At 33.0% G+C, this 16,859-nt stretch overlaps 2 protein-coding genes across 4 annotated transcripts in view; one reads left to right on the top strand and one right to left on the bottom strand.

Annotated features, from left to right (window-relative positions):
- Positions 1 to 3,723: 3,723 nt before the first annotated feature.
- LOC111635395 (proton-coupled folate transporter-like) lies at positions 3,724 to 12,234 on the bottom strand. Of its 3 annotated transcripts, none has more exons than XM_023380349.1 (3): positions 10,260 to 12,234; positions 8,848 to 9,701; positions 3,724 to 5,273 (listed from the first exon to the last, which is right to left on the bottom strand). In XM_023380349.1, exons 2-3 carry the CDS (start codon positions 9,683 to 9,685, stop codon positions 5,008 to 5,010), a joined length of 1,104 nt encoding a protein of 367 aa, XP_023236117.1. In that variant the 5' UTR covers positions 9,686 to 9,701; positions 10,260 to 12,234; the 3' UTR covers positions 3,724 to 5,007. The 3 variants fall into 3 exon arrangements, with proteins under 3 accessions (XP_023236117.1, XP_023236115.1, XP_023236118.1); XM_023380347.1 differs by having other exon boundaries at positions 11,815 to 12,233; XM_023380350.1 differs by lacking the exon at positions 10,260 to 12,234 and adding an exon at positions 9,898 to 9,903.
- Positions 12,235 to 14,885: 2,651 nt separating this feature from the next.
- Positions 14,886 to 16,859, top strand: part of LOC111635390 (probable ATP-dependent RNA helicase YTHDC2) — an 87,586-nt gene continuing 85,612 nt past the window's right edge. Inside the window, exons 1-2 of the mRNA XM_023380344.1 lie at positions 14,886 to 15,019; positions 15,924 to 16,032. Coding sequence (XP_023236112.1) covers positions 15,933 to 16,032 — 100 coding nt within the window. The 5' untranslated portion in view covers positions 14,886 to 15,019; positions 15,924 to 15,932. The remainder of the gene's footprint in view (positions 15,020 to 15,923; positions 16,033 to 16,859) is intronic.

The following is a 16,859-nucleotide window of genomic DNA, read 5'->3' on the forward strand; positions in this document are numbered from 1 at the left end:
AATTTATAGCACTTTATTGTGTCAGAAGCAGATCATTTCCATTATTACAATTGCTATAATTCCACAGTATTCTATTTATTTGTTTAAAAAACAATTAAAGTCTTGTAGGACTTTTTTAATGTCACTTAAATTCTGATCCAAAGTCTCTTCTTATTCTGATTTTTAACAGTCATATAGTTTCACACAATGATATATATATATATATATAAATTATAAATGAGAATTATGATGATCAAGGTTTCCTTGGATTACCTCGATCATCATAATTCTCATCTCTTTAAGAAATGAGTCTTCAAACTGGCTTCCTATTTTAAAAATTCTATGTTTATATAAATTATAAAGATAAACTTGATGACGATCTATTTTACATAAAAATACACCCTCCACGCAGCCATCAGCGAGTCCATTTCTTTAAAATTCATGGCTGTTCCCCTTTTGAACGCTTTAAATATCTCCAGCTGTTCAAGATATTTTAGGCTGGCCTGGTCATCACACCATTATAGTAATCATACATTATTAAAGTCCACCCTGACATCGTTATCAATGAAGTAAGAAGCCAATGCTGTAGTGGAAAGACCTTTTTGAATGGAGTATTTATGTTCCTTGATCCTTGTTTTAAGACAACGTGTAGTAGCACCAATATATATCTCCTGTAAGCGATCCTATTACTCGTAACGCGGCCTATTTTTTTTGTAGGTGTTGGTAAGGATAGTACTGTAATTAATAGGTAAAAAGGACTTGTCTCTCAAAAGTGCTTGTTCCCGACATGCAACCAGATCATTAATTAGGTGTGTAGGGTAGCCGTGCTGCCTAGCTACACTTGAAATATATTCCAGTTTCATTATCCTATCTTCTGCATTTGAATAATGGGTGTAACCCTTCCTTACTAGGGCCTTAAAAGCTGAGATCTTGTAACCAAAAGAATCATGAGATTTTGCATGGATGAAAAATGGAGCTTATGAGGTCTTACGGAATACCTTAGTTCTTAATCAGCCATGCTGAAACGTGATGTCTAACCATCCTTGCAAATATATTGGTGCTACCTCACATTGTCTTAAAACAAGGATCAAGGAACATAAATACTCCATTCAAAAAGGTCTTTCCACTACAGCATTGGCTTCTTACTCCCTTATAATAATGAAAGGCAGAATTTAATCTTCGATATTTCAAATTCTGCCTTTCATGAACACTGCCTTTTAAATAATTGTAATATAGATAAAAATAATATAGATATTTTACACAGAGAAAAAGATACATATAAAAGAAAATTTAAAGAAAGTATAGAAATAATCAAAAATCAAAATAGTATAAATAAAAATCCTAGCATTTCTGTAAGTGAAAATTGTTTAAAAATTTTATATTAATTCATCAGCTTCAAAATTGTGTTATTATTGTAATCAATGTGCTAATTTATAATAATAAATATTGAACTATTAAATAAGTTAACAATGGTATACAACTCTAAAATTGTAATAGATGGCAGATAATATGTAAATTTATATTAACTGTTAATCGTGTTTACCACCTTTGAGATATTGTATTATTACTGAGGTCCATGTAATAATTTATAATATTAAATATTAAAATGTTAAATAAATTGCCAATCATATAAAATTGTAAAATTGCAATAGATGCCAGATATGTAAATATGTAAATTTGTGAATGTGTATCAAAGGAAGTAAGAATTTACAAAATGGATTTATGAGTGGAAAGTATAATCAACTGTGTACCACTTTAGTAATAGTTATATCCAAGGTATGTTTTGCAGAAATTATAAAACTATTTTGATCTAAAAGTTGTGTATAATTTTATATATATGTATTGTATACTCTTTTAATGTTTTAGTTGGCTGAAAGTATTAAGAATAAGCTGATGTCACTTTAATTTATAAAACTTGTATGCATAGGTATGTTTTTGATCACGATAATTTTATAAACTGTACAAAACCTATGTATTTTTTCTATATATGTGTTGTATGCTTTTTTAATATTTTAGTTGGCTGAAGAGGGGCTTAGGAGCCCGAAATGTGTAAATTTTTCACACGTATCAACTAAATAAAGATGAGAAAAACTGCCAAGTGTCTTAATTTATAGCACTTTATTGTGTCAGAAGCAGATCATTTCCATTATTACAATTGCTATAATTCCACAGTATTCTATTTATTTGTTTAAAAAACAATTAAAGTCTTGTAGGACTTTTTTAATGTCACTTAAATTCTGATCCAAAGTCTCTTCTTATTCTGATTTTTAACAGTCATATAGTTTCACACAATGATATATATATATATATATAAATTATAAATGAGAATTATGATGATCAAGGTTTCCTTGGATTACCTCGATCATCATAATTCTCATCTCTTTAAGAAATGAGTCTTCAAACTGGCTTCCTATTTTAAAAATTCTATGTTTATATAAATTATAAAGATAAACTTGATGACGATCTATTTTACATAAAAATACACCCTCCACGCAGCCATCAGCGAGTCCATTTCTTTAAAATTCATGGCTGTTCCCCTTTTGAACGCTTTAAATATCTCCAGCTGTTCAAGATATTTTAGGCTGGCCTGGTCATCACACCATTATAGTAATCATACATTATTAAAGTCCACCCTGACATCGTTATCAATGAAGTAAGAAGCCAATGCTGTAGTGGAAAGACCTTTTTGAATGGAGTATTTATGTTCCTTGATCCTTGTTTTAAGACAACGTGTAGTAGCACCAATATATATCTCCTGTAAGCGATCCTATTACTCGTAACGCGGCCTATTTTTTTTGTAGGTGTTGGTAAGGATAGTACTGTAATTAATAGGTAAAAAGGACTTGTCTCTCAAAAGTGCTTGTTCCCGACATGCAACCAGATCATTAATTAGGTGTGTAGGGTAGCCGTGCTGCCTAGCTACACTTGAAATATATTCCAGTTTCATTATCCTATCTTCTGCATTTGAATAATGGGTGTAACCCTTCCTTACTAGGGCCTTAAAAGCTGAGATCTTGTAACCAAAAGAATCATGAGATTTTGCATGGATGAAAAATGGAGCTTATGAGGTCTTACGGAATACCTTAGTTCTTAATCAGCCATGCTGAAACGTGATGTCTAACCATCCTTGCAAATATATTGGTGCTACCTCACATTGTCTTAAAACAAGGATCAAGGAACATAAATACTCCATTCAAAAAGGTCTTTCCACTACAGCATTGGCTTCTTACTCCCTTATAATAATGAAAGGCAGAATTTAATCTTCGATATTTCAAATTCTGCCTTTCATGAACACTGCCTTTTAAATAATTGTAATATAGATAAAAATAATATAGATATTTTACACAGAGAAAAAGATACATATAAAAGAAAATTTAAAGAAAGTATAGAAATAATCAAAAATCAAAATAGTATAAATAAAAATCCTAGCATTTCTGTAAGTGAAAATTGTTTAAAAATTTTATATTAATTCATCAGCTTCAAAATTGTGTTATTATTGTAATCAATGTGCTAATTTATAATAATAAATATTGAACTATTAAATAAGTTAACAATGGTATACAACTCTAAAATTGTAATAGATGGCAGATAATATGTAAATTTATATTAACTGTTAATCGTGTTTACCACCTTTGAGATATTGTATTATTACTGAGGTCCATGTAATAATTTATAATATTAAATATTAAAATGTTAAATAAATTGCCAATCATATAAAATTGTAAAATTGCAATAGATGCCAGATATGTAAATATGTAAATTTGTGAATGTGTATCAAAGGAAGTAAGAATTTACAAAATGGATTTATGAGTGGAAAGTATAATCAACTGTGTACCACTTTAGTAATAGTTATATCCAAGGTATGTTTTGCAGAAATTATAAAACTATTTTGATCTAAAAGTTGTGTATAATTTTATATATATGTATTGTATACTCTTTTAATGTTTTAGTTGGCTGAAAGTATTAAGAATAAGCTGATGTCACTTTAATTTATAAAACTTGTATGCATAGGTATGTTTTTGATCACGATAATTTTATAAACTGTACAAAACCTATGTATTTTTTCTATATATGTGTTGTATGCTTTTTTAATATTTTAGTTGGCTGAAGAGGGGCTTAGGAGCCCGAAATGTGTAAATTTTTCACACGTATCAACTAAATAAAGATGAGAAAAACTGCCAAGTGTCTTAATTTATAGCACTTTATTGTGTCAGAAGCAGATCATTTCCATTATTACAATTGCTATAATTCCACAGTATTCTATTTATTTGTTTAAAAAACAATTAAAGTCTTGTAGGACTTTTTTAATGTCACTTAAATTCTGATCCAAAGTCTCTTCTTATTCTGATTTTTAACAGTCATATAGTTTCACACAATGAACAATAACAAACCTTAGTAAACCATCCTTATATTTGCATTTATATATGTATTATGAATACCAGTATTATTGTATCCCTCTTCAGTACAAATGAAAAGTTCAAATCAAAAAATAAACTACTTTACAATTAAAATATTTACAGAATTCCAGGATGCAACTTTAAAAGTCATAAACCTCTATAAGTAAAATACACATAAGGTTCAGCATCAGTGTCTGTTTTACTTAGAGGTATGTAAATAGATGAAAACATCAGTAAATATTTTCTTTATTTATTAATTACATAATTGTTGTTATTGCTTAGGTTGTCTGTGTTTATATGATCCCAGTTTTGGGGATTTACTGAAATATAAACATTATTATTAAATGTTCCCTACTTTGACAACTTATAATAATACTGTGTAAAATTTATATCATTTCAAAAAAGCATGTTTTCAATAATGTTACTCAATAATGAAATTGTGAGTTTTAGGAGTTTCAATTGTTCATTATGTAATTAGAGCATATTAAATATCTAAGAAGAGCCAGATTACTTCACTCTATATTTTGGCTGTACTTCAATCATTTAAACTAATTTTGATGATTAAAGTGCAGCAGAATTATTGATTGAAGTAATCTTTAGATATTTGGATTTACAGATCTGAGCTCAGTTGTTATAATATAAATGAAAACTTACTTATAAACATCATTTCTTTGGTATATGATAATCCAAGAAATATTAAACCAATCATTCTAGATGAAACACCCATTATTCCTGCAGTGGTATCTTTAATTTTACAAAAATGGTAAGCTGCTGGCAAACCAATAAGCAGTGCAGTTCCACTAATAGCAAAATTTTCTCCAGAAAAATAACTATATAATTCTTGATTCCATTGCAATGGCTTACTTGTCACAAATAAATATAACAAAGCAATTTGAACTAAAAAGAAAATAAAAGTATTTTTAATAAAATAACACTTAGAATTACTAAATTTATTCTTATTTACAATAGCATTCACAAAGTTGTCAACCGTCAGCATTTAATGAAAGCTACCAGTGGTTTTGTACTTTGCCAGCAGCATTGCATTATTTCTATGTTGTCAAAAGTTTTCAAAAATTAGTGGTCAAATTTTACAAAATGATAAATTTGCTTTAAATTAGTTTAAAAGACACTGATTTAATGCATCTGCATTATCAACATATTTTTTGCACCAGTATCATAAAACTCCACCTAAATCTTGTGCAAAAACTGTTAAGTTGGCAACATTTACTGCACTGTGCACCCTCAAGTGGTTATTTTGTCAGCAAGTAGCTTCTGTAATTTGAACCATGATCTATAAATAACAATGGTCATGTCAGTTGTAAAATTGATAATATGTCACTTTCTGCTAGTAGATGGCATTTGATCATATTTAGCTGATTTTCCTCCAATCATACTTATTAATAAAGTATTGTATTTATTTTTCCAGAACAACAAAATGAATTATTAACTACAAGACTTTATGAATTGTTTCTATGATTATTTCCTACTATTTTCTTTTGTAGAATAAATATCAGAACAAAAAATTATTGGGCTGCAATTTGAAAAAATTGTAGACCTATAAATTCCCACTGTTGTCCATCTGTCCATTCATATCTTTCCTTAATCTTGAGAACAGAGTAAATGAAATCTGAGACCAGATATGGAAAACTTAGGGGCAGGAGACCCCGATTATCTATATATGAACTTCCAATGCAAGTCATGTTATTTCAATTCAAAACTTTCCTCCGAAAGCAGTTAATAGATGATTTAAATGTCTCTATTGTTAAAGGAAAAGTATGATGTACAGAAGCAAGACATTCAGTACTAATTTGAGGTGGAAAGCATATACTTTAAATTAAATAAATTAAAAATATGATTAAAAATTGCAGCCCGGCATTGTGATCCTGTCACAATAAATAATTCCTTGTTAAAAAATTATTATTATGCAGTCAATGGCATGCTCCATTGATATAGGTGTTAAGAAAAAAACAAAATAGCAAAAATTAATAATAATTTTTAAACAAATTAAGAAAAAACAAAATAAAGGTATTTATTTTAAAATAAAATAACTCTAAAGGTGTATTGCTTCAAAGGGGCAGATGTAATATTATTTTCAATCAAGCTTAAATAAAACAAGCTGGAGACTAGTGTTGGTTTCATATCTAGTAATAAGAGACAAAGAGTGATGGCTGATTAAAGCTTTCAAAAAATTTATTGGTGATGCATTTTAGGTAGTGAATCTTTCAGTCTCTCCACACAGGTTCCAAATCCCTCATTAAATGAGCTTAAGAATGCTTATTACAGAAAGGAATTCATTAAACAAAATCTGTTGTGATAATACAGTAGAACCTCGAAAACTCGGCCTAATGTGGACCGAAGGGTGGCCGAGTTTGTGAAAATGCCGGGTTATCGGGAATGGGGTTAAAAAAAAGAAGTACGAGTGTTTCCTCAGAAAATACTGTACTTGTATGTATTGCTTACTTGAGAATAAAACAGAGAATAAACTGCCCAAATACCCTTAAACAAAGGAAAAGTATGTCCTTTATGAAGGCATAGAGCCTTTACTACATGAAAATGAAAATTAATGAATACACTGTGTACAGTAATTTACCTGATAAGACAGACCCCAGAAAAATACTTTATGAGAACTTTTATACTTTTATGAAGCTATCTATAATGAAAATTAATTAACTAAGCATTTTTTTGCCCTGCCAGGGTGTGGCCGAGTTATCCGGAGTGCCGGGTTATCGAGAGCCGAGTTTTTGAGGTTCTACTGTACAAAATAAACAAGGTAAGTCTCGAGTGAGAATGGAATAAGTATCAGAACCAAGAACTTAATACTTGGCTCTGATGCTTGTAGAACTGATAAAATTTGGGAAAACCAGGGAATAATAATCAATAAATTGGGACGAATATTTTGTAACCATTGAGTCTGTCTCAGTATCTGTCACACTAACACATGAATCTGACCTCTCTTCCATCCTGACTTGGGTTCACAATTTGGTAACCTCACATCAGGCTACTACCTTTCTTCAGGCCTACAACAGTTTAGATCTTTCCTATTAATCAAAAGAGTACTAACTCATATTAGAATAACAGGAGCACTCTCTTTTAATAATTATTTTTTGTTATTTTTCTATGTTTTATGCTCAAGTAATATACTTCTCAATAGGCTAAATGTAGAGGTAGTAGCTTAAGAATTTCCTGATGAACTACTCTTGCATGTGCTGAAACAAAAATCTAATTTCATTTGACATGTGCTTCCATGTGATGATTCAGTTACTAAAAAAATTAAAAGGAATTAATCAACTTTATAAATGTCATGGGAAAATTTACCTGTTATATCAATATGTGGTAATTTAACTGGGTTGTATTGTAATGATTCAGATTTGATTGCATTTTTGTTTTCATGGTGAAGTTTTTTAGTAGGTAATAAGTATAATGTGTTGTTTTACTTATGTAACAAGTAACTTGTTACATAAGTAAAAAGACATATTATAAAATATAATAAGAGTAGTAAAATAAAACAAACTACTCCTCAAACCTTTAACCGGAGTGCTTCTATTTTTAGAATTGCGAACGTTTTCGTCGCCCCTCCTGGGCTCTTCTTCAGGCTATAACAAATGGGCCTTTAGTAAGAGTAGAATCGAATAATAAATCCCACCTCCCATGAGGAATCTCAACAACATTATAGTGTGCTTAAATGTTTTCAAAATGTGCATATGTGCTTAAATGTTTTCAAAAACCTATCATCAAAATGAAAGTTGCATGTACTTGACTTTGTTGTTAACTTTAGATCAAATTGTGATGATTCTGCAGATTTACTCAATCAATCTGACTTCAAAAATGCTTTTTTTCAGGTTTTTCATCACCTTTTTATACTGTGTAGCTTGAGTTACAACCAGATTCAAAACAGCTGGGCATCATTCTCAATTTCAACTAAAATAAAATATGAATTTACATTGTTTGTACTTTTAGATAGAAATATTGTACTTACTGTAGTAATCTGCATTCACCTTAGTTAAATTACATTGAGAAAATGGCAAAAAACACCTAGATAATAAAATCATTTTTTCTTGCATATATATTACAACAATTGGGTGACATGGAATTGAAGCGCTACTAGTGTCAATACAAGGCATCTTATTGATTTTAGGCAAACAAAGGAAGTGACATAGCCATATGGTTATCTATAGATCATGGTTTGAACACAAATAGCTAATAGGTGAAGCATAGTGACATCATTCTGGTCAACATGAAGAAGTGAAAAATAATTAATTTTGTATATTGTAAAAGTTGTGCAATATTGTATCCAATATATGTATCAATTATGATTTTGTGATGGCTGGCATTTATTTTTTGAAATCAGCATTTTTCTCCAAATCTTACAGGACTTTCTTTTCCTGAAGGTTGACAACTCTGAATTAAAAAATGACTAAAATAATGATAATCTCTTGATTAAAATAAAAACATAATTAATTCTAATACTAACCTGTTAGACCATAATATACTAAAATTGTAGCAATCAGAGACAATACTATATAACAACGCTTATTGTCTTCTCTTCGTCGGAATATCATAGAGAACATTTCTATAATATGTTTAACAGAAAAAAATTTTGTGCACAAATTTCCACTTTGTATTTTGTCATCGTGTTTTAATTCCTTAATAAAAAATATTATATATATCACAGAAAGACAATGAATGAACAGTTCAAGTATAAATATATCAACATAATTTGTACGTTTCAACATTCCACCACCTATATAAAATCCCACCGTGCCACCAATAATAAGCATGGCTTCAGTAAAGGCTATTCTTTTATTTCTTGTTTCTTTGGTTGTGATATTTGAGAGGTAACCAAAACAAGAACCTATAAAAGCAACAGTTCCACCCGATAAACCAGATAAAATACTACTAATAAAAATAAGTTCCATTCTCGAATATAAGTAATTAGAAATGATTATAAAATTTATACATGCAAGAAATGAATTAATTGGTGGAATTAACATTACTAATTTTCTACTAAATTTATCACTCCAGGATCCCATGTAACTTGCAACAACTAAATTTAAACCATAAAGTATAGCATTGTTATAAGTTATCCACATTGTTCTTTCTTCTTCATAAATTTTGTTTTTAGTCAAATTTTTATAAAACGTATCATTTTCTAGACCTCTACATAACGTTTCACTAAAATTAGTTTGTTTGATACATATCTTTGTCGAAATCAAATCTTGCAATACACTACTTTCTAAAAATATAGCAAGCATATAAAGGAACAGTGCAGGTTCTACAGTGATGAAAGAAAGGAATCTCTTGCAACTCATTGTCTTAAAGATTATTCTGTAAAAATAAAATAGAACATTTAATATTTCATAATATAAAAAGTATTTAAAATGAATAATTAATTCAACAAATATAGTATTGTTACATAAATATTTACAGAACATAAATTTGAGTCAAAATAATTGAAAAAAAATCAGTATATCAAGTAATACCTTAATTGATTTTGTATATAATTACATATTGTAGTGGCAACCGAGAAAGATCGACAAAAAGACCCGGTAAATGCATGCCGAAAAGTGTCACTCTCTCGCCGGCCACTTCGGACACACAAGACACGCGGTAGTTTGAATTGTGCAAAAATTTTATATTCATTTTAGTACGTTTTCACGACCCACAAAGACAACGTTATGCAAAAATTATCACTATCTTATTTTCTCTTTCATTGTCTGCCAATCTTTATCATTTTAACTCATTAACCTTTTTATCTAATCAAAGATTCTGCATAGGGACATTCTCCGGTATAGGTTATATACCGCTACGGGTTATCCACATCAAATTACAATAGTCGACAAACTCATATTATTTATAATTAATGTAATTTTCCATAAAATTTACCATCGTTAAGAACGGGTTGCCGGAACAAAAAACAGTTGACGGTCCAGTTTACAGTAGACTTTGGCGGCGGCATCTGTACCTCCGATCCCGACACCGAAGTCCGGAAAGCATCCCGTCGGGTCGAAGAATCGTTCGGGTCTCGAGCGCGGGACCGCGCAGATCATCATTAAATATCTCCAAACCGCAACACATTCTAAACGGCGCCAAATATTTGGAGAAATCGCTAATTTCGAATACATCGCGACAAGAAGACCGTTTCGTTCGAGTAAAATTCTCCACGGCATATTACAAAAAGCATCTCAACTAGTTTTTTAGTTCTAATTTTTAAAATGTCGAGGCACCGTCGACATTTCATCCGCAGCACACGGGGTGGCCGCACCACGTTTCGTCCACGGTAGTCGGTACGGACGGTCCGTACTCTAAAGATTCCGTCCTCATCCGTAGTGCACTTTATTCTAAGTACGCTACGGATTAAAGAATTAAAATAAAGAAAACGTCCGCACTTTTCGACCGACGGCACAGTCGACGGTTAAATCGCAATCGCTCGGATTTAAATCCGACGAGCGCTAAATATTCGACGATCGTTATCGCATTCGTCGGCCAGGCGACGACACCAGGCAAGCAAACCCAACGACTCCGCAGTCGGGAGAACACGCGACGTCGGTAACAATTTAATTCGACAATACTTATCGTCCAAGCGGTAAAATAGTTTTCTCACACGTAAAATCACATTCCGTGCTTCGAAGGAAAGCATAAATGGAAACCGTATACGTCCACGTTTACTAGACGAAAAAATACAAATTCCTTTTATTTTGCCTCGGCGTCCGAGTACGCTTAATGCCAATCAGTCCGTGTTTTGCCTTCGACGGTTACGGTAACCTTAATCGCACACCACCGGAAGAAATCTATCACCCACTCGGACGGAATTACACGCGGGCGAACGAAGAGGACGATTTTAAAAACTTGCCAAAAATATATTCGGAAGAAAAGTTTTTCGTAGAGTCAGAATACGAAGCGCAAAATTGTAATTATGACGTTATAAGTAATTTTAAACATTGTGTCGAGATCAAATCGTAATCGTAGCACGGCGATAATCAGTCACGATGGAAAAGATAACGATTTGAAAACTTCCCGATTCGATATACTTCTGCAAAATCATTTCGTCTTTTTCGAAATAAAACGTAATAATTATAACGTATACAATATAAATGTAATGGTAAATTTTATAACGGCGAGTCGTAACGAAGCAAAAATTGCCCAGAGGGAGCACGCCATCATTTCTCGTAAAATAAATTTATTATTTACAGTTCATCGGGCATTTTTCTTGGATTTTCTGGATAAAATGAACGGATAACGTCGCGGGCGTGCCATTCGTTTATCTTATCCAAAGTCCTAATGTGTGATACACGTTACGAGTTTGTTTTGGTAGGACGAACGACTCTTCTCCGGAAGTATCGGCGCAGATGCAACGGCGCGCAGCCGGACGACGATCGACGATGGCTCGGTGGTCGCGGAGCGCATTCGTATTTAACAAACAACAGGTGGAAAAACTTACCGAGAAAGGACGGACCGGAGAAAAGATACGCCTGGTAGGATAAGGTAATCGGATCACCGGGATAACCCCTTCGCCATCTGTCGGCGGCAGTGAGTTGTTGGCGCCACCTCGCTCCGAGCCAACGTTGGCCGTGAATATATTAACTCGGTTTGCCCGAGCCAACCGGCCGACGCCCGTCCGAATTCTTTCGAGGACAGAAATTTCTCTATACGTTCTCGCTCGACCTTCCGTTTGTCTATCCTCTGTAAACACTATATAATGACACTATTTACCGCAAGGCCAAATGGTCGAGACCGCGCCGGGCAATCCCAACGAGAAATCGCGGAACATTTTTGACGGGTGGTTTGTCCTGGATGTGTCGTGCCTTGACGGTCGGATGGCCGGGCGGTCGAGGTGACATCCTACCGCTCTGGGGGACCCGGGTCGTTAAATCCCCAGGAATTTTTCGAGGAGTTGTCCGTCCGTATATGTCTGGGCGCCGTTCCTCACCACCCGGCCGCCCCATTGTGGACCTGGCCCAACCCATAATGGTCCCGCTATAAGAGGCCTTCTTAGTGCCCACGGGGCGGAAATAGTTAAAAAAAAAAGTTGTGCCTCGTATCTCGTTAGCCACGAAAAGAACCAGCGGACGGAAACGAGAACTAAAAAAGGCACAATTTACCGATGAATATTTACTTATCTCGTTGCGCAAAATATACCGACGTTAGTCAAAATCATTTTAAAGTACTGTAATAAACTAGTTGGGTTATATGATTTCCGTAGAAGAATAATTTCAGCTAAATTTGTAATTTCGTCGATAAGCAGAAAAAACATTTTAATTTTGAAAAAGTTCTGATTTTATCGACTCAAAAACTCCTGGCTTTAAAAACTTTTGATTCTAAAAAGTTGAAAAATAATGGATTTCCTACTACTTTGATAGGTAAATTCATTAGCGCCTTTAAAAACACAAGAGCTGCGTCTTCCCAACCGACATCTAAGAGGAGAATTGCGTTACATTAGAGAGGTTGCGGCCGACGTTTTCAACGCGAAAACGTGTACGTCGGACGTTCAGCGCCGCCTTCCTGTAAGCCTAGAAGTTTGACAATGGCGTTTGAGACGTCAGTGGAATCATGCTCGACGTTCCAAACGCCATTTTCAAACTTCTAGGCTTACAGGAAGGCGGCACTGAACATCCGCCGTACACGTTTTCGCGTTGAAAACGTCGGCCGCAACCTCTCTATTATTTTCCCATGTTTGGACGAATACATAAAGAACTAGCCGATAAGAGCAATTTAAGCACTCTATATAGGCTAACCGTAATCCGACGGTCGTTGGAATCTTACGTAACGACGTGGACCCTGTAGGCCATAACAGCTCTTCCGGTGTTTACACGATTCCAACTGACGAGCAGCGTTTTGACAAGAATAACACACGTGGGAGCTACCAGGCGTACAGTACCTTGGAAAAAGAATCGAGGAACATAAATACACTGTGAATAAGAATCTCCACTCCACCGCCTTAGCGGCTTATGCCGCCGAACCTGATACAGTACACAAATACAGTGAGATGAGGCCAGAATCGTTAGACCGGCTAAGAACCCTAACATTATTCTTCTTAGTCCTATGACCTTTAGAGGGCGTGGTGATATTACGAATTGACGGCTTTAATTGTATCTTTTGACTGCTCACAGTGTCGTGCCATATGGATGGCTTCATACATTGTAATCATCATTACTCGATCCGCCCACCTAATCTGACATCTACCTCTAGGGCGTTTGCCATTGATCTTCCCTTCTAGAAAATGTTTCTCAAATCCATTTTTGCGTCTGGAAATATGTCCCAAGAAGCGAAAGGTAGGATTGGTATATTTTAGTGGTAAGACATATTGTGATTTTCAGTTGATGTAGGATGGAGCAATTTGTTCGGTGCTCCGTCCAACAGATTCTCAGCATTTTTCTATATGTCCGTGTTTCAAAGGAATCAAGTTTCTTCCGAGAAGTGGCATTTATGGTCCAGGTTTCCGAGGCATAAGTGGCAATCGGAAAAATAAGCGTTCTTATGAGCTTTAGTTTAATTTAAAAATAGTGACTGCAGAATCTTTCTAAATTCTAAATAATTTAGAGGTTGCATTGCGAGCGAGGCAAATTCTGCGTTTAATTTCATTATCGCATCTTCCTTTATTCGTAAGAAGTGATCCAAGGTAAACAAATTCATTCACCACCTTATAGCCTGCAATTTCCTTAGTCTGTGTCAAGGAATGATCAATTATCATAATTTTCGTTCTACTTCAGCAATCCATATTCCCTGCTCTCAGTTTCAAAACGTTCCATAATATATTCAAGTTCTGATTCACTGGATGCTATAATACGTGTATCGTCAGCGTATCTCAGGTTGTTACCTTTACGGTCCCGATGGAAATGCTCCGTCCCAGTTATCTAATACCTTTCTAGTGATTATTCCAGAATAAGCATTAACGAGTAAAGGAGAAGAATGCCTCCTTGTCTTACACCAGCTTCAGATGTAAATGTATTAGACACAGTTTTGTTAAAACTATTAGGTTATTAGAAATGTTGGAAATTTCTAAAGCCGACCAAAAATTATTTTGTATCAACTAAAAGGATGCGAACACCTTGCCTACGGCATAAAAGTCTTTGTTACTTTATTTTTTTCCTTCTATGATAGTGTTCTCTTTAGAGCACCTCTTTATTTTTAAATTATTTCGTCGAATTCGATATTCTTGTTCTTTTATTTAAATGGTGTAAATTCACCGAGGAAGGTCTATTGTATTAAGTCGAAAACGTTATGATTTATTAAATGAACTACTGGAATAAAACGTTTACAAAACGAAACCTAAAATACTTTGGCTTAAAATATCAAGAGTCTACCACGAGCATTACAATTGCTATGCCATGTATCAAGATTCATAAATAGAACCTTGGAAAATAAATGAAGAAGACGACAGGGATATATAACTTATACAACATTTAAGTTACATCTTATTTATCGATTACGCAATAACCTCCATATTAATCCCGATACAGAAATAAAAAAGAATTGTAGCCTCTGGAATTTATTATTTTCAGACGAATCGCGCTTGTAAAATTTATTTTCAATTGTTACAGCCAGAGGGCGCACCGTATAAGCGAGAATGTTTATGTATATGTTTGTAAACGGCGAGTGAGGCCGAATTGACATTTTGTGTAATAGAAAATATATCGCAGAAGACGGTAAAATATTTATTCTTAAATGTCTTCTTCATTTATGAATTTTGATACATGTCATAGCGATTATAATGCTCGTGGTAGACTCTTGATAACTTAAGCCAAAGTATTTTAGGTTTCGTTTTGTAAACGTTTTATTTTTTTCTGTAATTGACAGTGGTTTGATGATAAATTTATAGTTAGTATGTCATAAAACCAAATTTTTAAAAATGTAAAGCGGTACGTTAACTTCGATGAGATTAAAAAAAGCCAATTGATTTAATTTCATTCTATACCTTTAATTTATCTGGATGTGTATTTTTATTTGAATGAGTTATTTCTACAAATTTGTCGTTTTGACTTCGTAGACTTTGTCCGTAAACCGTGTGTCGTATTTTGGTTAAAGTTTAAACCCCTCTTCTTGTCCTCGTTTACTGGTAAATGCGATTTCCAGCCCCTACTCCAAAAGGCTGTGGGAAAATTTAAATATCTTTTTGAAAAGTTACGGTATGCTGTCGGAACAAAAATGGGGCGGAGAGAAATAAAATATAAATAACTATTAATCTGGATGACTCCGAGCCGACGACGACGCCGTGCGTCTACCGTTAATCGTGGTCCGTTTGCAGGGGTCGAACTCCCGACCGTTGTCCCGAATGCCGGACGACGCGGCTACTCTCCGAACGTCGTCGGAGGTCTAATTTGTCTTCGTTCCTTCGCTGCTACCGTTACCTTCTGCGCTTGCACCCGTGATGCTGCGTATAAAGCGGTTAACTGCGACGGAAAACTAGCTTCTCTTTACGGGGAGATTTGTAAAGGGTGGCTAGTCTTTGAATTATATTTGAAATTCTCTAAATATTTATTAAAACTTTTATTGATTTTTAAAATCTGTATGTCGGCTAATTCTACAAATATTTTTATTTTAACGAATCAGGTATAAAATATGACAAAGAAAGAAAGGAAAAAAATATGTGTTGGTGAAGAATTGCAGATTGCAGTTACTTTAATTCTTCAGAAATTTCGTCTGAAAGAAGAACAGAAAGGTAAATAGAATCCTTTTTTAATTTGTATTATATTTACACAAATTTTTTAAATTTAAAAGCAAGATTTCTGATGATTAGATGTGTTTTGACTATATTTAAGTTAACACTTAAATTATGGAATTTGTGTTGTAATGTTTTCAGAATGTGATACTAGTGAAGCTTCATAAATGAATTAGCATCAGTTTTAAAAAAAGCAAAAAAAAATTAAAAATTATAGTGCAAGTTTGATTTTTTTTAATGTAATAATTGTAAAAGTTAAAGGAAAGGATATGGAGAGAAGAGATTGTTTTATCTTTTGGCATTTTTGTTTCATTTATTTTTGTTATGTTATGAACCTTGACAATGCAGCACAAGTGTGAAAGCATTTGGTGTATAAAGATTAGTAATAAAATAAGGAAGAAAATCTACTGTCTATTGGCATTAAATTTTAAAAATACTTTTGACATTTCAAAACGTCATCCTCAAGCAAAGAAAGAATATACAAAATTCAAATAGTGGTTTTTTTTTATTTAATTGTTAAAATTCTAACACATTTAGTCTAGAACCTTTCTTTATCCTAAATGTGTTTGAATTTGAATGTGTGCTATAAAGTTTTGATTTAAATTTAAAACAAGTACAGTATGTTCACAATTTATAAAATGTGATTAAAGAAATTAAATAAAGTATAAAAATGGTTAGCTAAGATAAAATACATTATAAGTTTAAGTAAAATAAAATCAAAATAAACTTAAAACAAAAATAAATCCTAGAAAAAATTAAGGTTTTAAGTTTTTGTGAAGTGTTATCAATATATTAGGAATTTCAGGAGTGAGAGTTATAGGGTTTTA

This window comes from Centruroides sculpturatus, unplaced genomic scaffold, assembly GCF_000671375.1.
Source record: "Centruroides sculpturatus isolate CEXI.00-Female unplaced genomic scaffold, Cexi_2.0 scaffold744, whole genome shotgun sequence".
NCBI classification, from domain to species: Eukaryota; Metazoa; Arthropoda; class Arachnida; order Scorpiones; family Buthidae; genus Centruroides; species Centruroides sculpturatus.